This window comes from Halichoerus grypus, chromosome 2 (genome assembly GCF_964656455.1).
Source record: "Halichoerus grypus chromosome 2, mHalGry1.hap1.1, whole genome shotgun sequence".
NCBI classification, from domain to species: domain Eukaryota; kingdom Metazoa; phylum Chordata; class Mammalia; order Carnivora; family Phocidae; genus Halichoerus; species Halichoerus grypus.
In genome coordinates this window covers 203,292,935-203,316,696 of record NC_135713.1, presented here as the reverse complement: position 1 = coordinate 203,316,696, position 23,762 = coordinate 203,292,935, and the positions used below count along the sequence as shown (strand labels likewise).

General features: G+C 56.9%; 1 protein-coding gene across 2 annotated transcripts; it reads left to right on the top strand.

Moving 5' to 3' along the window:
* Window positions 1–4,519: 4,519 nt before the first annotated feature.
* HID1 (HID1 domain containing) lies at window positions 4,520–22,682 on the top strand. 2 transcript variants are annotated; one of them, XM_036088518.2, is made up of 19 exons: window positions 4,520–4,690; window positions 10,029–10,178; window positions 10,689–10,859; window positions 11,433–11,543; window positions 12,151–12,257; window positions 12,526–12,642; window positions 14,340–14,562; window positions 14,764–14,820; window positions 15,612–15,752; window positions 15,929–16,019; window positions 16,209–16,360; window positions 16,467–16,545; window positions 17,955–18,119; window positions 19,293–19,520; window positions 19,832–19,938; window positions 20,446–20,526; window positions 21,122–21,213; window positions 21,412–21,570; window positions 21,805–22,682. In XM_036088518.2, the coding sequence occupies exons 1-19, from the start codon at window positions 4,625–4,627 to the stop codon at window positions 21,866–21,868; spliced, it is 2,361 nt and encodes a 786-aa protein (XP_035944411.1). In that variant the 5' UTR covers window positions 4,520–4,624; the 3' UTR covers window positions 21,869–22,682. The 2 variants fall into 2 exon arrangements, with proteins under 2 accessions (XP_035944411.1, XP_035944410.1); XM_036088517.2 differs by having other exon boundaries at window positions 4,521–4,690; window positions 11,433–11,546.
* The last annotated feature ends 1,080 nt before the right edge of the window (window positions 22,683–23,762 follow it).

The following is a 23,762-nucleotide window of genomic DNA, read 5'->3' as shown; positions in this document are numbered from 1 at the left end:
GCCTGGCTCAACCCTAGTCATCTCTCACCCCGCCCCCCCCCCAACCCCAGCTGGATTCCCAGTGTTCGGTTCACTTTATCTTTCCTGCAGCAGCTGGAGTGACTTTGCCAAGACATAATGACATCCGACGACATTATTCCCCTGCTTCAGAGGCTCCTCATTGCTCATAGGGGGAGATGAAAACTCTTTAACAGGATGTATGCAGCCCTTTATGGTCTGGTCCTGGCCCGTCTCTCCTGCTTTATCTCTTGTCTCTCTACATTTCAGCCCAAGCTGGTCTTTCTGTTCTCTGGGCAAACCAGGCTCTCTGCACTCCTGGGCCTTCCTTCCGTGTGTTCCTCATACCTGGATATGGGACATGTTCTGTGTGCCTAGTCAGCTCTCTTTCCATCATCTCTATCTGCTCCATGCCCGGAGGCTGAAGCTTTTGCATGCAGCAACAATGGGCTCCCTTGCCCTTTTGCTTTCTGGGAGTCCACTGATGGGAAACACCAGCGGGAAATCGGGGCTCAGGAGAACAGTGAAGGTGGGGTATCCATCCCATGGGTCCCTCCCTTCCAGACCCTGTGAGGTCACTGCTCCTTTCGGCCCTCTCTTACAACTGGGCACTCTTCCTCCAGATTCTGGTAACCATTCCTCCATTCCTTCCCTGCCAGGGCCCTGGACAGACTCCACTCTTGACCCCAAGGCTCTCTCTTGCCTGTATGTTTGCCGTCTCTTGGCAGTAGGAACTTGCCTTTGTAGCTCAGGCCCTAGCACCTTGCAAGGTATGTGGCCCTTAGCAGGTGCTGAGTTAATGTTTCTTGTATAATTGATGGTTGAACTCAGAAAAAGGGGCTCTAGGAACCACAGACAGGGACTCTTCCTTTACACTGGGCATAAAAGGAGGACATACCATGGTTTCCACGTAGGAAATCATAGCTAAGAACCTACTAGGGAATCTCCAAATTAATAAGGATAATTAATTTCTTTAAACTTTCAAAAGCTCTGTTTTACTACTATTTTTCCTATATAAATCCAGTCTTTTATCCTCAAAAATTTTAACTATATAAGTTTTCAAGCACACACACAAAAGTAGAGCACACAGTACAATGAATTTCCACATACTCAACACAGATTCAACAATGACCAAGATTCTGTCACATTTGCCTCATCTTGCCTGTGTGTTCTTTGTCTTGTTTTCTTTGTTATAGTATTTTATTTTTTTATTTTTTTAAGATTATTTATTTACTTATTTACTTATTTGATAGAGAGAGACACAGCGAGAGAGGGAACACAAGCAGGGGGAGTGGGAGAGGGAGTACCAGGCTTCCTGCCGAGCAGGGAGCCCGATGCGCCTGATGCGGGGCTCGATGCGGGGCTTGATGCGGGGCTCGATCCCAGGACCCTGGGATCATGACCTGAGCTGAAGGCAGACACTTAACCAACTGAGCCACCCAGGTGCCCCTTTGCTACAGTATTTTAGAGCAAATTCCAGTCATTAGGCCATCTTCCCTGTATACACTTCAGTAAGCACAAACAATAACCAACAGCATTTAAAAAACAATCGTTGGTGGGATTAGGGAGGATGTTAAGTTTAACTTGGAGACAATAAACAGGTGGTGGGGATAAACGGGTATTTTTCCATTTCCTAGATGTATTAGCAGTCACATTCCTTAAGACGATATTAATATTTTTTCCATCCTATGGGGGCAAGAGTGCCCAGGGACCTTGTAAGATTTCCTGGAGATGGACGCTAAGATTTCCTAAGGAGCAGAATGCCCAGTGAATGGGAGAAGACCATCTGAGGTTGGATGAGGATAAATGGACTCATTTAAATCCATCCCATGAAAGCTGATGGGAAGAGCAAGGTCCACGGATGACCAGTATTATCTCGGTGCCACTTGGAGTTCCTGGTTGCAAATCCCTGAAATGGCTCTGAGTGCAGCACAGGCCAAAGGGCTCACAATTACTCTCTCGAAATGACCAGTTAGCACCTGCTCTTGGTTTTTGTCTTTTTAAAGTCAAAATTATTGAGGTATAGTTTGCATACCATAAAATTCACCCCTCTTAGGTGTATAGTTATATGAACTTCAAACATGACATAGTCATGGGGCGCCTGAGTGGCTCAGTCGTTAAGCATCTGCCTTTGGCTCAGGTCATGATCCCAGGGTCCTGGGATCGAGCCCCACCACGGGCTCCCTGCTCAGTGGGAGGCCTGCTTCTCCCTCTCCCACTCCTCCTGCTTGTGTTCCCTCTCTCGCTGTGTCTGTCAAATAAATAGATAAAATCTTAAAAAAACAAAACATGATACAGTCATGAAACTACCACCACAATCATAGCAGAGACTGTTTTCATCACCCCAAAAAAGTTTCCTCATAACTTTTCATAGTCAATCTCTCATCCTACTCCCCGCCCAAGGCCACCACTTATTTGTTTTCTGTCCCACTGTTTTGTCTTTTCCAGAATGCCACATAAATGATATAATACAGTACACTGCCTTCTGTGTCTGGCACAGTGCTTTTGAGATTCATCCACATTGTTGCTGCTTGTATCAGTAGCTTGTTCCTTTTTGTCACTAAATACTAGTCCCATTGTATGGGTGAACCCCCATCTGTTTATTCACTAGATTTGGGTAGTTTCCACTCTTTGATGATTATAAATGAAATTGCCCTAAGCATTACATAGGGTTTTTGTATGGATAGATGCCTTCATTTTTCCTGGATAAATACCATGACTGGGATTATTGAGATATATGGGAATTGTATATTTAACTTTATAAGAAAATATAAATGCTCCCCATCCTCACCAGTATTTGGTATTGTTGTGTTTTTTTTAACCCATTCTAATAGGTATGTAATAATTTATCACGTTATGGTTTCAATTTGCATTTCCCTGGTGACTAAAATTCTGAATTTTTATTTTTTATTTATTTATTTATTTTTAATTTTTATTTTTTTAAAAGATTTTATTTATTTGACAGAGAGAGCGAGACAGCGAGAGAGGGAACACAAGCAGGGGGAGTGGGAGAGGGAGAAGCAGGCCTCCCGCTGAGCAGGGAACCCGATGTGGGGCTCGATCCCAGGACCCTGGGATCATGACCCGAGCTGAAGGCAGACGCCCAATGACTGAGCCACCCAGGCACCCCTAAAATTCTGAATTTTTAATGTCTCTCTGGCCTGGACTTAGGTTGGGCGATTTGTAGGGTGGACTGGATTTTATTATTATTTTTTTAATGCCAAATAAAGACATTATTCATTTGTTTTCTTGGAGCGATTAGAAAAGCCATGAAGCCTGCCCAGGATTTCATCCAGGGCAGGGAAAACCCACCTCCGGAGCAAGGACAGAGCTATCCTGTGCAGTCTGCTCCTTCAGTGATAGGGCAACATCCCTGCCCCCTCCTCCCTGTCTCCATGCCTGTCCTACCCTGCCCTCCTACCACCCTTTCACTGGATAGATGGTGCACCCCTCGCTTTTCACCTGTGGAATTCCTATTTAAGCTAAATGCCACTTTCTTTTGAAGTGTCTAGGATTGCCAGAAGCTTCCAGACATAGTATGCAAGATGATACTGTGAAAGTGCAGCCGCTTTTGGAGCCAGAGTTGGATTTGCCTTTTTGGTTTTGTTCTTTAGTAGTTGTGTGACTCTGGGCAAGTAACGTAACTGCCTTGAACTTCAGTTTCCCCTGCTGTGAAATGGGATAGTACTTACCTCAGAGGTAGATTTTTGTTGGGCTAGAGATATTGTCCTCATATCATCATCATTAATAATATTAATTTGCTTCTATAAAGACTCACTCGGCTGAAACACGGTTAATTCTTTCCTTGTTTCTTTCCCAAGCTAATGGCTCATCAAGGGCAGGCCTTGTGACTTAAGACCCCTATGTCCCTGTCCTTGACACGGTGTTAGTAAATACCAGTTCCGCAACACATTTGTTGAAATAGATGGACTTAAACGGATTCTCAGGGAAGGTAGGTGGCCAGAAAGGAGTTGTGGGACCCAGAGGGACCTCCCACTCTCATCGGACCACAGGGAGCTGCCTTCCTGGAGCCTGGAGCTTGTGGCTGGAAAAAAACAGCGGGGCTGTCTGGTGATGTGGGTTTGACAGGTCAGTAAAAGGGAACCAAGAAAGCAGATGCTCAGGGGAAAAAAAAAAAGGAATGGGGAGGACAGGGATTGACATGGAAGAAACTCTGAGGGAGAGGGCTGGCTGAGAAAGTGTGGGCCCAGAGTGGCGTGGGGACCAATGGTGGGGATGGGGGCGGGGAACGGGAGGTTGGGAGCGTTGCGGGCCCTGGGGGCTGAGTGGAAATGGGAGAGATGTAACGGGGACAGCACTCCGACGCAGAAGAGAGGGCGCGGAGGCACGGGGTCGAGCTGAGAAGGACGCCTGGCAAGCCGCAGTAGCGGATCCCAGGGGCCGACTCCCGGCGCCTGGGGTGGGCGGTGCGGGGCGCGGCAGGTGCGGGGGCGGAGCCACGTGAGGGCGGAGCCCAGCGGGGGCGGGGCCGACGCCTGGCCGGCAGGCGGGGTACGCCGCTCCTCTTCTGCGAGAGCAGCGGGGGCCGCGGAGCTGGAGCTGGATCCCGAGCCGGGGCCGGGGCGGGAGTCGGGGCCGGGGCCCGGCCAGAGCGGGCTCAAGCGCTATGGGGTCGGCCGACTCTAAGCTGAATTTCCGAAAGGCGGTGATCCAGCTCACCACCAAGACGCAGGTGCGCCTGGGGCCCCGGCCTCCCCACCCACCTGCCGGGCTGGGGGCTGGGCAGGGCCGGCGGGGGTGGGGGGGGGAGCTGCGCGAACTTGGCTCGTGAGGAGATGGGGGACCGACTGGCCTGCAGGGTGACGCTGAAGCCAGGGCCGGAGCGGGACCCGTTGTCCTATACCCCAGGGCTTCATCCCCTAACCCTAGCCCCTCACCCCCAGCCTCCTCTCCCGGGAATATCCCTCTACCCGCAGCCGCTGCTGCCACCTTAGGCTGACGTGTGCCTACTCCCTGAGCCAGCATCGCCGCTGTCCGCCACCTGTCCCGCCGCCTCCCCCCACCTCACCCCCGCTCCCGCCCCTCCAGCCCCGCATCTTCAGCTTCACCCCCACTCCCGCCCCCACCCACCCATCCGCCTCCCTGCTCCCCTCCCTGCCCCTCGGTGCCCGCGATTCCTGGACGCACAGACCCGGCTGATTCAATGCAAACAAAGCCGGGCCGGCGCCTACCGGGTCGGGGAAACAGCTGGTGCGCGGTGGCAGCGGCCTCGCTGGGCCCAGGTCGATGCCCACAGCCAGGGAAGGCCCAGGTCTTCCTGAGAACACGCAAAGAGTGGCGAGCAGCGCTGCAGCCTAGCAAAGGGACCTGTTCCCAGACCCGTGGAATCGATTCTCAGCTGGGGACCACCACTCTATGGGGCTCCTCCTCTGAGGCCCAGCAGTGGGGATGGCTGTGTTTTCAGGCCCCCTCTGTTCTCTGAGTCAGGGCTGAGAACCCTCCAGGTTGTCTTTGACTGGCTGGTGTGGGGCCTGGGGGTGTCATTCAACCAGTACACTCCCCCTGAGTTCACAAGTAGCACAGAGGCCACCTCCTTGCCCCCAACACACAGGACCTGACTCCTTCCCTGTCTACCCCTTCTGTCCTTACCCCAGAACCAGGCTGCTCTGGCCACAGAGATGCCCAGCCCTGACTCTCCAGGTCCCCCACTTTCAAGGGAGTCAGGACCTGCTGCCATCTGGGACTTTCCTCTTACCCTTACCCCCAGGGCTCTCTCTTGCTCTTGGCAGTTAGAGTGGGATTGAGGGATCCGTCCTCCCCCAGCCAGCTGATCACAGCTCCAGAGGCCAGACCTCTCTGGTCCTAACACTCTCTCGTTCCCACAAGAGAAAGGTCAGGTGCCTGGCAAATGCCCAGGGCCTCTGGAGAGTCCAGTCCCAGCTAAGAGGCATTTGATAGAAACAAGACTTTGCTTCTTGCCACTTCCCTAATGGCTCCTGGTTAGTTCTAGTACTTGGCTTTTTTGGGATGGGGCTTCTAGGTCTGTGGGCAGCAGGTGGGCCAGCCACTCAATGTGGGGCCACAGGGAGAGGCAGGAGGGAGGCTCCCATGTTTACCTACCTGGGGAAGGAAACATGTTGTTGGAGGAATGAACTATGGGCTGTTGACTCAGCCGGCAGGGTCCTTTGCCAGGCCAGCAGGATGAGCTCAGTCGGGTCCCAAAGGATCTGGGTGGACTAGATTCCTACCTGTGCTGGCCCTCTCCCCAAAATATGGTGTGTTTCCAGCTTTCCCTGGCTGCAGCCCTGTTATGGAGCTGACTGAGATGGTGCTGTTCCGTTTCCCAGCTGAGGACAGGGAGTTGGCTTGGGTCAACACTGGAACCAGATACCAGGCTGGATCTCCCTCCAGAGACCACAGGGGCCCTGTAGTGGGAAGGGACCTGGGCTGGCTGGAGGGAGAGACCCCGAAGCCTCCTGTCCTGTGTAGTGACCTGGCTTGGGGAGCAGAGGAGTGAAGACCAGATCCCAGATGGTCATTCCAGACCTTGCCACTCAGTGTCTCCAAGGAGATTCAGGCCAGCTGTCCACAGGGTGTCCTCCAGTCTCAGACCCTTAGGGGCTCTGCCACGAACACAGATGTTTGTTCTGGGCAGCAGACAAGCCGACCCAGAACCTTTTCCTATGGCCTGGGCGTGAGCTGCTGCTGCTGGGCCTTCGCCACTGGGCCTTCCCTGCCTTCCTGCACTGCATCCTGTTTTCTTCCTGCCCTGGGCTAGGCCTGACCCTGGTCCTGAGGCTTAGCAGTTTTGGCTGTGTTTCCTGGACCTTTCCTGGGGTGGGTGGGACCCTCTCTTAGATCTGCCTTTTTGGAGACTCTCTGCCATAGGCAGGGGGAGACCTGGTGGGTGCATGTGTACATGTGTGCACATGTATGTGTGTGTGTGAACACTGTGGTGACACCGTGCTCCCGAACAGGTCACCCTTAGCAGGCTAGAGCACTTATGGTCCTCTGCTCCCCCTCACCCCCCAGAAAGTTCAGAAGTTGCAGCTGGGCTCCCAAGCTGGTGGGGGGGTCTGGCCTGAGCAGGTGCTAGCGAAGCTGGGGTAAGAATATCTGTTTCCCCCCAGGGTGGCTCAGTCCCTATGCCCTGGCAGCATGGGCCTTCCGGTCTGCGGCAAAAATACTCTTTTCAAACAAACTGGCTTGGATTTTAGAAGCTTCCTTGGGTTGTGTGGGGCCCAGCTCGGGGAACTGGGACAGGAGTTGAGCCATGTTTCTCCCCTCAGAAGCCCAAGGGGCTCCAGTGACCCTGGCCAACACCTTGGAGCATCAGGCCAGCCTGGGATCACAGCCAGGTGATGGGCACCAAGCTGAAGCGTCCAGGCCACAGTGGGAGCTGGAGGGCTGGGACTCAGCCTGCTTCTCGGCTGGGCTAGCTGGGGGCCTCCTAAGTCTCCTTTTAAGTCTCTCTCCTCGTTTGGAATTCAGTCCCCAGGTGACACTTGCCTGATGAACTAAGCCAGAGGTCAAGTCCACTGGTGCTCAGATGAGTTTCTGCCCCTTTAAGGGGGTAGTGGCTACCGGGGAAGGGGAGGGAAGTGTCAGAGACGGGGAGCTTTCCATAGGTGCTCACAGGTTTTCTAGGATGTCCTTCCGCACACCAGCCCTGGCCCCCCACACTGGCAGGTGGTGCCCCTTGATCCCAGGGACTGTCAGAGGGCTGCCTTGGTTGAGGCTAGAAAACCCTAGCCCTAGGCCCCTCCTTTGGCCTTTGTTCTCCCCTAGCAACTTGCTCTACCAGTTCTGGGACCGAGCAGGCCCTGGTACCAGGCCTGTCCTGGGGGCCATGGCCACTTGCTGCCCTGTAGCTTGGAGGGGGGGCATTGCTTGGGGAGTGGGCGAGGTTACACCCGGACCTCGGCGACACTTTCAAACCCAGCTCTGAGTTTGGACAGCCCCACTGATGCTCAGGCATGCCCAGTGACTGGGTTGAAGGGGTCTCTAGGACGAATGACAACCTTTCCCTGAACAAATATTGGCTGAGAATCTGCCATCTGCCCCGACTGCAGGGTCAGGGAAGAAGGGCCAGTGGGCTAATGGGACCTCGAGGCAAGTGCATCGAGACCCCTGGAGTCAGGGCCAATGTTGAGTGACTGAGGGTGCGGACCAGGATTCCAAGGTGGGAGCAAACCTGTCGGTCCAGAGCTCTGGGAGAATTCTGGGAAGAGGGGGTTCGGAGAACAGAGTTATTATTATTATTTTTAAGATTTTATTTATTTATTTGACAGAGAGAGAGTGAGAGAGCACAAGCTGGGGAAACGGCAGGCAGAGGGAGAGGGGGAAGCAGGCTTTCCGCTGAGCAAGGAGCCCGATTCGGGGCTCGATGCCGGGACCCTGGGATCATGACCTGAGCCGAAGGCGGACGCTTAACTGGCTGAGCCACCCAGGTGCCCCAGAACAGAGTTATTTTTAAACGAGATGTATATTTTTTTCTGATGGTCAGAGTAAAGCACACTGTATGTGGATTTGTGTGGTAGCAGGGCCTGTATGGACCCTTTCAGAGAAGGGAGGAGGCCAGGATGATGGAGCAACTGGGGTCTCCGGCAGGAGCTGCTGTTCGCAAGAGTGCCTTGGGCACCCTGGCCTCTCAGCAGGCGGCTATTCAAAAGGAAAAAATAGTAAATATGCGTCCTTGCAGAAAAATATAAGCAAAAAAATAAAAACCACCCAGAGAGATCATCGCTATGAGTGTCCTGTCATTTTCGTCTAGGCTTTTATTACTATATAATTTAGCAAAGAGTGTGACCATCCTGTAGTTAGTGAGCATTTTTCATTCATTAATAGTCTTTGGCAACATGGCCCTGGTGGTTGAGTAATATTCTATTCTACGAAAGGGACTTAACTTTTTGAGTGTTTCCTGCTTGTTGGTTATTTAGGATCATTCCAATTTCTCACTATTATCAACGATAACACATCGGCGAACCTCCTTATAGGTGCACATCTCTGATCATTTCCTTAGGAAGGATTTCTAGAAGTGGCGCTTATGATTCAGATTGGTTCCCTATGCGACTGCCCGTAGGATTCAAAAGGCACCAGTGTGCTTACAGTGTATGGCCTCCATAGGACTGGTGGGACTTCGGGATTAGAAGGGTGGGCATGCGGGGAAGAGGGGACAGTTGGAGCACAGGCAAAGAGAGGTTGTGACAGTGTTGTGTTGTAGGGGTAGCAAATACAGGTGTGTGCGCGCCCACGGGCAGTGTATGTGTGCATACGTGGCGCACACGTGGGCATGCATGTAGGTATGTTAGGTAAGATCTTGGCTGATGGTCTGGCCCAATCCTGCAGGCAGCGGGGACCCCCAAAGGTCTTTGTAGAGGGAACAGTGCCTTTGGTGCTGTGCCTTGAACATGGGCTCGAGGCGGTGTGCAGGCAGGGTTGAGGTCGTAGATTTGGAGCTGGGGCCCTGGCAAGAGTGGCCTGAACAGCGGCACTAGCAGTGGGCACTGGGAGGGGCGGGTGCGGTCAGAGAGCCGTGGGGGTTGGCTTCTTTAGATCTGGCATCTGTTGGGCGTGCAGGAAGAGGGTAGAAGCTGGGGCTGAGGGGGGGACGGTGAGGCTGGGCTTAGGTGAAATGAGCACACATCCCCTGTCTTCTTCCTTTGGGGAGGGGCACAACCTGGGTCTGGCCCCCGGCACTTGACCTAGCAGCATGGTCTGGGGAGGTCCCCAGGTAGGGAGGCCTGACCAGAGGAGGATGGTGAGTTACCCTGTCCCTTGGGGACTGAGTTAGGCTTTGGCTGCCGAACTCAGTGGTTGGCTGACCTCTGACATCTGTGCCCAGTGTCTCCAGCCTGCCTGTACCAGCGGGAGCTCACAATGGCTGCAGGATGTTCCTCCTCTCCCCCCACCCCCCGCCATGGGAGGGCCCCTGGGCACCAGCAGGGATGGAATAGGGGGGCCGTGGCTTCCCTTTTGGGGCTCCTTTGTCTACAGACTGGGCAAACTGTGGGCCTGTTGACAAGAGATTATATAACAACTGTGGACACACCAAACCGCCCCCCCTCCAGCCTGTGGAAGCCACCGATGATGCCTTTTGGGACCAGTTCTGGGCAGACACGGCCACCTCAGTGCAGGATGTCTTCGCGCTGGTGCCAGCAGCAGAGATCCGGGCTGTGAGGGAGGAGTCACCCTCCAATCTGGCCACTCTGTGCTACAAGGTGAGCTTAAGGTGCTCTGCCCCTCGCTGCCACTCCCTGCTGAGCCGTTCCCCACCCTCCTGGGGAGGCTGAAGCTGGCCCAGCCCTGCGCACCCAGAGAGCAGGCCCCCACGGCACCCCCCCGTCCAGGTCTGGGCAGTCTCGAGGCTGTACCCACGTCTGACCCACTGGCTCTGCGGGGAGGGGATCCTGGCAGCCACCCTCTGTGAAGGCGTCCGCACATCAGCTCGTTCAGCTCACCCTGTGTGGTGGGTCCTGTTAATGTCACCGTTTTACAGATGAGGGAACGGGCTCTGACAGGTGGTCACTTAGCAAGGTCTCAGCCAGTGAGCGGTGGGCTGGGCTCTCCGGTGATGCTCTACGCTGCTCTCTGACCCACTTCCTGTCCCCCCTGGGTGGGATGGCCCTGTCTGCCTCTCCCCCTCTGAAGCCTGGGGTGCCCATCCTGACCCTAAGTGCAAGGTCCCCACGCCCCACCCGTCCAGCGTGCCCCTCTGCCTGTCCCCACAGGCTGTGGAGAAGCTGGTGCAGGGAGCCGAGAGCGGTTGCCATTCGGAGAAGGAGAAGCAGATTGTCCTGAACTGCAGCCGGCTTCTCACCCGCGTGCTGCCCTACATCTTTGAGGACCCCGACTGGAGGGGCTTCTTCTGGTCCACAGTGCCCGGGGCAGGGCGAGCAGGGGTCTGTGGGCCTGGCTGTGGGGCCGGGTGGGAGGTGATGTGGTGACAGGGAGAGAACCCATTCAGGGCCCATCACGTTCCTCCAAATCTCTCGTGGGGTTTGGGAAGTACAGGGGAAGGGGAATGGGGGTTGCTGCTGAGGCAGGGGGTCATCTCCCATACGGATGTCTGCCCCTTCTGCTGGGCAGACATGGGGGCAGGGCTGCTGGGTACTCTGCCTCCCCGCCCTTTCCCTCCCTGGTTTATCTCCAGGCAGCTGGCTGAGGGCAGGACCCCAGTGATTCCAGCAGGGCCGAGGCTCTAGAGTTTTCGGGTCCTGGCCTGGCTCCTTCCAGTCAGTGGGGAGGTTTCTTCCTGGGTCCCAACCCCACTCCTCTTCCTGCCCCCTTCTGCCTTAGGAGGTTTGGGGTGGTTGGGAATCTTCCTTCCTTTTCCTTCAGTCTCTTCCTTCATCCCTCTGCCCATGGGTGCCTGCCTGGGCCCAGATCCAAACCCTTTCCATCCCCCAAGTCCTGGGGCCACCTCTCCTCGGCCAGCGACCACTGAGGCGGCCTGTGTGCTATATCCTGAGCAGGGAGAGGGTGATGATGAGAATGCCCGGCCCCTCGCTGAGTCCCTGCTCCTGGCCATCGCCGACCTCCTCTTCTGTCCAGATTTCACTGTCCAGAGCCACCGAAGGAGCACTGTGGTGAGAGCCCCCCAGTCTCCCACCCCTAGGCTAGGGAGGGCTCTGGTCCTGGGTTGGGGCTGGTTGAAGTTCCCTTGGGCAGGACCCCGCGGGGGCAGGGGCTGCTCTGGAAGAGCTGGGCAGGTCTGGGGAAGGGCCTGTGACCGGCATAGCTGGAGAGGAGCCAGCTGGTGCCTGGCCCTGCCCCCTCTATCCGGGAGTCTGGGCACAAGCACCCATTGTCCTCGCCTGGGCAGTGGATGGGCGTGTGGGGCTTGGACACAGGAGGTCTGGCCTGCTCACTTCCTGTGGGCCCATGGACTCGACCTTTAGTGTTCTCTGTCCCCCAACCCCCAAGCACCACCAGGTGCACCCAATTCCATTCCCCTCCCTTCCTATCTCTCTGTCCCTGCCTCAAGCTGGACTGATCAAGTAAAAGAACCAGAGAAGAAAAATTAGCTTTTAAGAGGTTGAGAACATTAATTTCTTCCCTTGTGCATTATCACCTGGGGCATTTTGAGGGTCTGTCTTTAGGAGAATATGAGGGTCTCTGCCCCCAGGGACGACAGTGGGGGGACTTGGGTTGGCCACCCCCAGCCTGACCGCTCCCGAACCATGTCCCCAGGACTCGGCGGAGGACGTCCACTCCCTGGACAGCTGTGAATACATCTGGGAGGCTGGCGTGGGCTTTGCTCACTCCCCCCAGCCCAACTACATCCATGACGTGAACCGGTGAGTTTTGCTTGGACCCAGAGCCCACAGTGTAGCTGGACTCCAGGCCTGCCCCCCACTCCCCAGCTCGGAGAGGGAACCGTGCGTGGGGTCTTTCAAGGAGACCCTGTCCACTGGTGACCCCACAGCAGCCTGACAGGGATAAAATGAGGTCATTTCTTTTCATGGACTTGAGCTGGGGCGGGGCGGGGCAGGGTGGGCATGCCGTCCTAGAGAAGAATGGAGATCTTCAGGTACTGAACCCCCTGCCATAACCCCCCCACCCAAGGATGGAGCTGTTGAAGCTGCTGCTGACGTGCTTCTCTGAGGCCATGTACCTGCCCCCAGCTCCGGACGGTGGTGGCACCAACCCGTGGGTGCAGTTCTTCTGTTCCACGGAGAACAGGTGAGGGGCCCCTGGCCGGCCTTTCCATTCTCCTCCTTTTCCAGGCAGCCCCGAGCAGAGGCTGCCTGCCAGCCCGGAGTCTTAGTTGAGGGGAGGTGCTTCCCCCTGGTGGCGATGGCTTGTAACTTAACAGCCACACGTTTCGCCCACGCCGTCCAGTGTCCCACTGGGGGGCCCTAGGTGCCTAGGTCCTGGGTCCTCCATCCAGAGCTGTGCTGTCCAGCAGAAATATAATGCAAACCACATATGCTGATGTCAACATAAGTTGAACATTTCTAGTGGTGACGTGAAAAAAGTAAAAAAAAAACGGGTGAAATCAATTGTAATATTTCATTTACCCCAATATACACCTAATAGCAGTATTTAACATGTACTCGATATGCAACATTACCGAGATGTTTTACATTCCCTTTTCAGGCGAAAGGTTCAAAATCCCGTTGTGTAGTTTACAGTCACAACACCTCTCAATTCAGACCAGCCACGTTTTAAGCTCTCAGTGGCCACAAGTGGCTAGTACAGGGTTGTGCGGGTAGAGAGTGGCTGGGGAGACGGCGTAATGAACACCCTGAAGGGGGGGAGGCCTGGCCCACACGGGGGCACTCCTGGGCTCTGGGGGTGCCACATGGGGGGACTGAGGGTGTAAAGAAGCTACGCGAGCTCCCGCTGTGCCCAGGGTTGTGCAGGGAGCGCCCGGGGTTGTGCCCCTGAGGGGGGGTTCCCCTTCTTCCTTCCAGACTCTCATTCCCACATGGCATGCCTTATCCTTCAGGTTTTGCTGGCCTTCTGCCCAACTTTCTTTTCCTCCCCCAGAAGAGAAGGCAAGCCAGGCGACCCCCTCCACCCGCCACAGTCCAAAGCTGGCCAGAGTTTTTTTGTTTTTTTCTCACCAGCATTATCAGGCAAGCGGCCATGCTTTGCCAGTCACGTAACCTCTCTGGGTCTCAGTTTCCTCGCCTGTAAGATAAGGAGCTTGAACCCTGACGTCTTACAGATCTCTGAATGATGTCAGTCTGTGGCCTGGGAACTGGGTGATCGAGCACATGCTCTGCTCCCCGAGGGGAAGCCCACCTCCCTGGGGTACTCCAACTCCTGCTTTGAAGCCCCGAGGGAGGGCACCTGCCCCTCAGATCTGAGGGACATGTCATTATATCGTGCAGCACCACGAATGGACCCCAGTGTAAACTATGGGCTTTGATGGTGGGTCCATGTAGGTCTGTTGATGATAACACATGAGCCGCTCTGCTGTGGGATGTCAGTAGGCGGGGAGGCTGTGCATGGGTGGGAGTGGGGGGGCACGGGGGAATCTCTCTGTTCCTTCCCTCGTGATTTTGCTGTGAACCTAAAACTGCTCTAAACATAGTCTTAATTTTTTTTTAGTAGGCTTTAGCCCTTGGGGGAAAAATCTAAGGGGTGTGGACATGATTTCCCACATAACTGGCCACCCCACTCTTGGTATAAATTCCCCTGCCCTTGGCCTAGCCTGGCCTGGGTCCCGGATGCAGGTCAGGACAAGGAGAGGTCTCTTTTCCTCAGGAAGGGATGAGCCTGGTTCTGCTCTCTGGCTCCCAGCCTGGGGCTAGCACTGAAACACTTGTCGAGTGAGGGGCTGGCTCGACAGACCCTCCCGTGTGGCCACCTGAGGGGTGGACGGAGGCTGGCCGGGCAGTCTCCACAGCCTTGTTCCTCTTCTACTGCAGACACGCCCTCCCCCTGTTTACCTCCCTCCTCAACACCGTGTGTGCCTATGACCCTGTGGGCTACGGGATCCCCTACAACCACCTGCTCTTCTCCGACTACCGGGAGCCCCTGGTGGAGGAGGCTGCCCAGGTGCTCATTGTCACCTTGGACCATGACAGTGCCACCAGCACCAGCCCCACGGTGGATGGCACCACCACGGGCACTGCCATGGACGACACGGACGTAAGGATGGGAGTGGCGGGGAGGGCAGCTGGCCCTGCCAGGCTCTGGGCTCTCTCTTTAGCAGAGCTGGGCAAGGGATACCCAGTGGGCACCTCATGGTGAGCCTGGGGATGTCTGAGGGGGCTCTGCTGCCACCACCTAGGCCCGAGGTAGGGGCAAGGGGTAGAGCCACCTGCTTATCCCAGGCTCCACTCTCGGCAGCCTCCAGGACCCGACAACCTGTTTGTGAACTACCTGTCCCGCATCCATCGTGAGGAGGTGAGTGGAACACTGTTCTTGCTCCAGTGGATTCTCAATGCCCACCTGCCACAATGGTTATGGCTTTGCAGGGGGGTGAGGGGATGGAGATGAGATGGGGTAAGTGGGAGTCCTGACCCCTCCAGGAAGGAACCATGGTCCCCGTGGACTTGGCCACCCAAGTGATATAATGATGGTAGGACTTCAAGGGTTTTGAGATGCAGAAAAGGGCTGTGGCCTCAACTGGATAGGGATAACTGGGCAGTCTTCCAGGAAGAGGTGGCTCTGATGTCAGGTTTTGGAGGGGGGAAGGACAGTGGACTTAAAGGCCAGGCAGACCTGAGTTTGTGTGTCTTGTGACCTTGGGGGAGGTTCTTGTGCTGTGACGTGGGGACAGTAACTGCTTCCTCGCCTTCTTGGGAGGATTACTGGTAGCAGGTACTTAGTAAGTGACAGCTCTTTGAGAATAGTAGAGTGAACCTCTGGTGTGACAGGGTGATGGGGAGGGGGAGGGGGATGGCATCTGTCCACACGGAGTCCAGATGGGCAGGGGCCAGTTCAGGGTGTGGGTGTGTGTGTGGGTCACTAGGAGCAGCCTTGCTCAGGGACGGGGGAACCTGTGGCTGGGGAAGGGGCAGGGGTTCTCTCCAGACCTGCCCTGGGCTCAGCTTCCTGAGGGGCCTGCCTCAGGACAGCAATTGATGACAGAATCTGGGCCTTTCAGGCTCTAGAGGTGGGACCAGGCTCTGGGGGAGTGAGGAGACATTTGTGAGGGAGCTGGACTGGACAGATCCCTGCTGTCCCCCGCTCAGGACTTCCAGTTCATCCTCAAGGGCATAGCCCGGCTGCTCTCCAACCCCCTGCTCCAGACCTACCTGCCCAACTCCACCAAGAAGATCCAGTTCCACCAGGAGCTGCTGGTCCTCTTCTGGAAGCTCTGTGACTTCAATAAGGTGGGCTGGCCTCAGGTCCAGCCTGGCAGGCAGTGGCATGCCCTGAGGTGGGGAGTGGCTATTCTGGATAGCCTAGGGATGGGGACAGCATCTGGGGAGACTCCCGGGATGGGGAGAGGGTGGGGCACAGGTGTCTCCGCTCTGACCCTGCCCACCTGTTCACTCCCTTCCTCCAGAAATTCCTCTTCTTTGTGCTCAAGAGCAGTGATGTGCTGGACATCCTGGTCCCCATCCTCTACTTCCTCAATGATGCCCGAGCGGATCATTGTAAGGCTGGGGTGGGCGTAAGATCCTGGGGGCTTCCTTGTAGAGGGGCGGGTCCCCAGGAGCTCAGGCTCAGGTCTCTGACCTCCCAGGAAGGGCTTCTTCCAGTGCTTCTGAGATGGGTCCCTGCCCTGCACTCCTTCCTCCCGTGCCTACCCCGTGTGGTGACTTCTCCCCTACCCCATGCTGCAGCTCGGGTGGGTCTGATGCACATTGGAGTCTTCATCCTGTTGCTGCTGAGCGGGGAGCGGAACTTTGGGGTGCGGCTGAACAAGCCCTACTCGGTGCGCGTGCCCATGGACATCCCGGTCTTTACCGGTACCCACGCAGACCTGCTCATTGTGGTGAGGCGGCTCCCTCATCCAGGACATAGGGGCATGGGGGACGTCCTTTCGGCTGAATCTGGAGGTGGAGGGGACCCCATGGCCACCCCTCTGCCTCCCGGCACAGGTATTCCACAAGATCATCACCAGCGGTCACCAGCGGCTGCAGCCCCTCTTCGATTGCCTGCTCACCATCGTGGTCAACGGTAGGGGTGCTGGGAGCCCGCCTTCCCCATGCTCACCACCAGGTGGCGCCAGGCCACAGGCTGATCTGCCGCGCCTCCCTGGTTCAAACCTGCCCAGTCCAATAGCAATATGATGGCAGCCGCATATGTACTGGTTAATTTTTGAGGCATATTAAGGAAGGAAGGAAGGAAGGAAGGAAGGAAGGAAGGAAGGGAAAGAGAGAAAGAAAGAGGTGACAGTAATTTTATAATACATTTTATGTGATCCACGCTATCCAAAATATCAACATATAACCCCCATTAAAAATTATTGGGATATTTTACATTCTTTTTCACACCTAGTCTTCAAAATCTTGTGTGTTTCATACATGCAGCACATCTCAGTTAGAACTAGCTATGTTTCAAGCGTTGGATGGCCACAGGTGGCTCGTGGCTGCTGCATTGGACAGCGTGGGTTTGGAAGGCGTGGTCTCAGGGTGCCAGGAGGTGGCCTACCCTCCAGCGAGGACTGGGGACAGCTGCCTCCGAGGGGAGGGGCTCAGGCTGGCTGGCGTGCTGGGCCCAGCAAGGTGGGTGGCCGTGGGCTGAGGCAGGATGACTGCAGCGTGGCCATCTTTTGGAGAGGACAGCCCTGGGTGGGAGTGGTTCGGACTCCAGAGTTGGTGGGACAGAGCTCTAGCTGCGCTGTGAGCTCTGGGGCCAGAACCCTGCCTTCCCTTCCTGGTTTGCTTGCTGGGTCCGACTCACACATTTTAACTGAACACTGGTTAAGTGTAGCTGGCTCTGAGAATGCACTTTTGAGCAGGAAAGCTGCTGTCTCTGCCCCAGCCTGGGCAGGGAGGGAGACGTGAGACAAGGAAGCGCATGGATCCCTTTGTGACTTCAGGCCGTCCACACACGTCTCATCTCAGGTTCCCCCTCTCAGACTCTGCCAAAAAATAAGTTTCTGATTATGTGTGGAGTATTGTGATCCCAGTTTGATATTCCAGAAAGACTTTTAAAGATCCGGAGTTTGTCTCCCTGCCCATTTTATAACTGGGAACTCTGGGCAAGTTTACAAACCTGTCTGAGTCTCAGTTTCTTCGTCTATGAAATGGGGCTGGTTCCCTCTGCGCCCGGCCCCCCTTTCAGAAGTGTGGGGAGGAGTGGGCAAGATGCTGTGTGTGAGTGGCTCAGTAAACGGTTCGGCTGTCCACATGGTGGCGGGACGAGGGTGGGGCCCACATGGCTTCCTGGAGCTCTGCAGAGCATGGCCCATGTGGCCTCAGCCTCTGAGGGTTTGGTGTTCCGGGCTTTGTGGGGGATTTTACAAGCACGGGGCAGGGAAGGTTTGGCAGCGGGAGCATCGTGTCCTGCGTAAGTCAAGGGTGTGCAGGGATGGCTGGGTGGGTGGGGGGAGCCCCAGGAGTGAGCTGGCTCCTCCCCTGCAGTGTCCCCCTACCTCAAGAGCCTATCCATGGTGGCTGCCAATAAGCTGCTGCACCTGCTGGAGGCCTTCTCCACCACCTGGTTCCTCTTCTCCGCTGCCCAGAACCACCACCTGGTCTTCTTCCTCCTGGAGGCCTTCAACAACATCATCCAGTACCAGTTCGATGGTGAGGCGGCAGCCCGAGCCCTGGTCTGGCCTCAGGGGCGGGAATCAGGACGGGCCGTGTGCAAGGACACCTTCCCGTCCGCCTGAGGAGGGCAGGAACCTCTGCGTTGCCCCCCACAACCCCGTTTGTTCAACATGCATTTATTGAGCATCTGCATACCCAGGCCAGTGCTGGGTGCAGGGCATAGAGGGGAGAGCAAAGCAGGATGCTCCCTGCCCGTGCAGCTCACAGCTGGGGATTAAGACACAGAGGGAGGCTTTAAACAGATGGTCACCCAGACAGGTCACCTTAAATCTGGTGAAAGGGAAGCTCAGAGCGGTAGGACCCTGATGGGTGTTGTCAATGCCACACTGCCTGGTGAGGGTCTTGCCACTTGGTAGCTCCGTGACTGTGGGCACATAACCTCTCTGAGCGGTAGTGTCTTCGGCTGGAAGACAGTCATAATAATAGTGCTGGAGTCCTTACGTCTGAGGGTGTTGGGAGGATTAAGTAATCACCCACAAAAAGCATTTAGCACAGTGTCTGGTGACTTAGATATTAGCAGTTACTATTATTTCCAAAATAAGTAATATTTCCACTGATCTGTGAGGGATGAATGGAGGTGGGGTGGGGCAGAAAAAGCATTGTATGGTGTGTGTGGGGGCAACATATGCAAAGGCCCTGGGGTGAGATGTTGAACTAGGAGCAGGACAGTGTGGCGAGAGGCAGGACCAGATTGTTGGATGGGGCCTTGAAGGCCCGGGGCCGACGGAAGTCAGCGTGGGGCATGGACCGTGTTGTCCATCCTCCCTGGTGACCTGGCTCAGGGACACAGTCAAAGTAAAGAAAAGCTGGCTTGGTGTGGACTCTGACGTGCTGGGCCTGCCCCACTTTGCCAGTGTTACCCCTTAGTGGGCCGGGTTGCGAGGGGGTCTGGAAGGTACTGGGGAGCGGCACCAGGGGAGCTCAGCCCAGGAGCTCCTCTCCAGCGATGTAATGCCCTGGGGTAACCATAGCTGCACATGCCGCCAGGTGCCGCCCTTCTCCAGCCCCCTCTCTTGGGCGCCCTGTACCATCTCCTACCCCTGGGTTACACACCCGCCTGTCCTCTAAACTCCCCCTCCCAGAAACCTGCCCAGGTGGAGAAAGAGGCAAGGGGGCCTCCCTGACGTGTGGCCTGCTCCCTCCCTACAGGCAACTCCAACCTGGTCTACGCCATCATCCGAAAACGCAGCATCTTCCACCAGCTGGCCAGCCTGCCCGCCGACCCCCCTGCTCTCCACAAGGCCTTGCAAAGGCGTCGGCGGGCACCTGAGCCCTTGTCCCGAACTGGCTCACAGGAGGGCGCCTCCATGGAGGGCTCCCACCCTGCTGCCCCCGCTGAGCCTGGCACTCTCAAGACCAGCCTGGTGGCCACCCCAGGTCTGGCCTGGCAAGTGGCAGGGGCGAGTGTGGATGCCAGCATGGTTCGGGGATGGGCAGGGTCTCTGGGATGTTATCCCATCTCTGGCAGAGGGCATGGACTGAGGTGGGAAGCTGAGGGGATAGGGAGGGGGTATTGGGAGGCCCAGGAAGGTTAGCTTGGTGCAGGGTAGGGGCGGGATTGGGGGGATCACGCATAGCATGCTGAAGTGGGTGGAGGAAAGAGGGGGCCCTCGTGGGGTCCAGTGCGGATGCTTTCTCAGAGGGGCCCTGTGGCAGGTGTTCTCACACCCACCCACCCCCACTCCCAGGCATTGACAAGCTGACAGAGAAGTCCCAGGTGTCAGAGGATGGCACCTTGCGATCCCTGGAGCCCACGTCCCAGCAGAGCTCGGCAGATGGCAGCCCGGCCACGGAGGTGGGCGACGGGGACTCCTGCAGTGGGGTGACATTGGGACTTCCCTTTCTCCCTGGCCTCTGTGAGCTGGGCCAGTGCCCTCTGGGGTCACCTGCAGCAGAGGGCAGGAACCCTGTGTCCAGGACATCCTGGGGCTGCTTTCACAGACCTCTCCCTTGTTTACTAGTCCCAGGCTTAAGCCCTTGGCCTTCAGACTCCTCATCCATCAGCCTTATCTCAGCTGACTGGCCTTTACCCGACCAGCCCAGTCAGCCCCTGGCCCTAAACCTGTCATCAGGCTGGGCTGGGTCGGGCAGGGCCTGGGGCCCAGGGCAAAGGGTGCTGGGCCGGGCTGTCCCCTCTGTTGGGAGTGAGCCCCCCACCAACATGAGCCAGTAGAGAGGCCTCATTGCCCCCTGGATTCCAGGCTATGGGAGGGACTGGGAAGAAGGGCTGCTCCTCTGCCCTCCGCCTCCACTCTGTGCCCACTCCTTCCACCCCTCACTCCCATCCCTTCTCTGGGACCAGGAGCCCGACCAGGAGTGGCGGGAGCAGCGGCGACTGTCCAGCGCGTCAGCCAGTGGGCAGTGGAACCCAACATCGGAATGGGTGAGGGTTTGGGCAGATGGCTCTGAGTGGGGGCGGACAGGGGTGCCTGGCCTAGTTAAGCTCAGTTAAGGCTTGGATGGGAATGTGTCCAAATCCCAAAACCAGCCTGGGAGCCGGGCTCTGGGTCACTCCTTCCGGCTGGCTGGGTGACCTTGGCCACTCTGGGCCAGTTGCTTCCCCCGTCTACACTGTCCCAGAGTTCTGCTGCAGAGTTGAGCTTCAGCTGCTCACGGTGCTAGCTTTCTTACTGAGCTTTCCTTTCCAGCTTCTTTCCCCAAGTCGCTTGTCCACTCCCTTCTGTGTGTCCTGTGATCACTACTGATTGCACTTCCCTGGGGATAAACATCCTACTTGATCATGCCATTGTGAGGCTCCAAGGGGAGAGTTGTTGGCACGTAGTGTATGCTCAGTGAGAGGCTCTTACCATGAATAACAGTCACTGTTCGTGGGCACTGCTCTGTGCCAGGCCCTTGCTGTGGTGAGCGGGGACACTTCCTGCCTTGGGGAGCCTATGGTTCTGGGTCAGGGGTCAGGCCTATCCCATTGCCCATGGGGGCTGCTTTCCCAGCCCCAGGAACCCCGGTCCCTCCCTCAGGTTCTCTCTTGGAAGTCAAAGCTGCCGCTGCAGACCATCATGAGGCTGCTCCAAGTGCTGGTTCCCCAGGTGGAAAAGATCTGCATTGACAAGTGAGCCTGGGGGTGGCAGTGGGGGGGTGGGGGTGGGGGATGGGGGTGGCGGGCGGGAGTGGCAGGTGGGCTCTGAGGCGGGGCAAGCCCAGGCTTGGGTGGGATGTGGCTGGGAGCATGGGGCCCATGCTCCCCTTGACTTTCAGAGTGGGTTTTCCCCATGTGAGCACATGGGAAACCACCCCCTCTTCCTGGCAGGGGCCTGACAGATGAGTCAGAGATCCTGAGGTTCCTGCAGCATGGCACCCTGGTGGGGCTGCTCCCTGTGCCCCACCCCATCCTCATCCGCAAGTACCAGGCCAACTCGGGCACGGCAATGTGGTTCCGCACCTACATGTGGGGGGTCATCTATCTGAGGTGGGTCCGGTGTTCCCCTGAGGGTCTGCCCAGGGGGGCCTCGGCTCTGGGTCCCACCATGGTAGTGGGGTTCATGTCAACATAGTCAACCAGGATGGTCTTGTCTAGAGGGTAGGCACCCACTGCTTGGGGTGGGACATCAGGTTGGAAGGGGTTTGGGTTGGATGACCCTTTAGCTCCTCCCCAGTCTTTTCTGCAAGGTCTCGCAGCACTCCCTGCCCACTCCCTCCGCAGGAATGTGGACCCACCTGTCTGGTACGACACGGATGTGAAGCTGTTTGAGATCCAGCGGGTGTGAGGATGGAAGCCTACCGGGGGATGGGACTGGGGAGGGTGGGGATCCTGGTCCCCTGATGCTCCCCTGACCCACTGTTCTAGGCTTTAAATTACCACAACCAACCGGGGCTGGCAGAGGGGCTGAGTCCTGGGTGGCAGGCCCTAAAGGCCCCTGGTGGCTGGGATGATGGGGACAGGTACTGATCACCCCCACTGAGGGCTGGACTCACAGAAGCCTCCCATCTCCAGCACTGCAGGCCCTGGCCAGAGCCCCCACCTCACTCTGGCTCTCCCTCAGGACCCGTTTCTCTGCTGCCTATCATCCCCAGAGGCTACCAGGTCACTGAGCCCTCATGCCTTGCCCAACAAGGGAGCTGTGGGCTGTCCCTTGAGGCACCTGGGCAGGGGCGGGGGGGGGCCCTTCCATGCCTCCTAGCCTGAAACCACCTGGTCCAGGCCCAGCTTGCTGCCAGGGCCCGAAGGAGGAAGGGGGGTGGCCAGGCTGCTTGAGGAGACTGGGGGCTGGTAGACTGCAGAAGCCAGAATGGGAGACCTCATGCATTTTAGGGGTTTGGAGCGGGGTGTTGAGGGTCTCCTGCTGTATTCTTCCTGGTCAATGGATATAACCTGACTCCCTGTTATCCAGTATGGGGGCGGGAGAAGAGTGTGGAGGGAGCTGTTCAATCCTCCCTGCCTGGATGACTGGGGCCAGAGGGGGCAGGGTGCCCCCCCTCCATCCTCCAGCTCCGGCCTCTGGGTCTCCCTGACCCTACCTGTGTCCGTACAATCTTTGCTCTCTACAATCGGCCTCTTTACACAATAAACCACCCTCTCCACGTCCTGGCTCTTTGTGCTTGGAGGGGAGGGGCTGGGGTCATGGCTCTTGTCTTCAGGGGAGCTGGGGCCTCTGCTTCCCAGAATCAGTCCCCAGAGGGCCCTCGGCATTGGCCCAGGAACCAGAACTTGTCATTCTCTTGGGTGGGAAAATGGAGGATTGTACTCTCTCACCCAGGGCGTGGCCCCCTGGGCTATGGCCATCCAGAGAAAGAGCCCATGCAGGAGAGGAGAGAGGCTGGCCTCCCAGCCTTCTACAGGGCCCCTGAGGGGGCTCTGCTGGCCCCAGGAAGCCACCGAAACAGTACTGGGGGTCCCTGGGGCTTGCCAGTGCCCAGCTTCATGGGGAGGGGCCCAGAGGCATGTGAAGACTGGGCTGCTCCCCCTGAGCCACACCCGGGGCCTCAGCCGGGGCTCAGCTCACTGTTTGCACTGGGCTCAGGGAGATGGATGGGCTGTCAGTCCCCGCCCTCTCTACCCGATAGCTCCGAGGATACAGCAGGCATGGGGACCAGACAGCCAGAGGCTGCAGTCCCCGTGGTAAGCCAGCTGCAGAAAGTCACCTGGGGCTCTGTTCCAGAGAGAAGCGTGCTAGTGAGGGGTGGGGGCATGTGAGAGCCCCAGCCCCTCTCCTCACCTCCTCCCATGAATCAGACAAGGGAAGAACTGTTTTAGACCCCTCCTGGCTCAGAAACGGACTGTCCCAGCCCTCACCAGGAGGACTGTCCCTTCCCACCATACTTGGAGTGGCAGCTCTGTCCCTGGGAACAAATGTCACGAAGCCTGAATGTAATCGATCAAACAAACAGGGTTTATGGCAGCAGGAGAGAGCTGTTGAACCCTGCCTGGTAGCTAATTAATGAGCTCATTAGGAGACAGAGTACGTGGGGAGGGAGGGCCAGGCCTGCCTTCGGGGCTGCAAGCTTCTGGGATGTCCTGGGCTGAGCTCGGACCAAGTGCCCTCGCACAGAAGGAGGCAGACCCCTGAGGCTGGCCGGGCTGGGTGGCGGCACCCCTCCTCGACTCAGGCTTCTCGGGGTGTACCCTGGGCTGTACTGATTGTGGTGGTGAGCAGGGGCAGG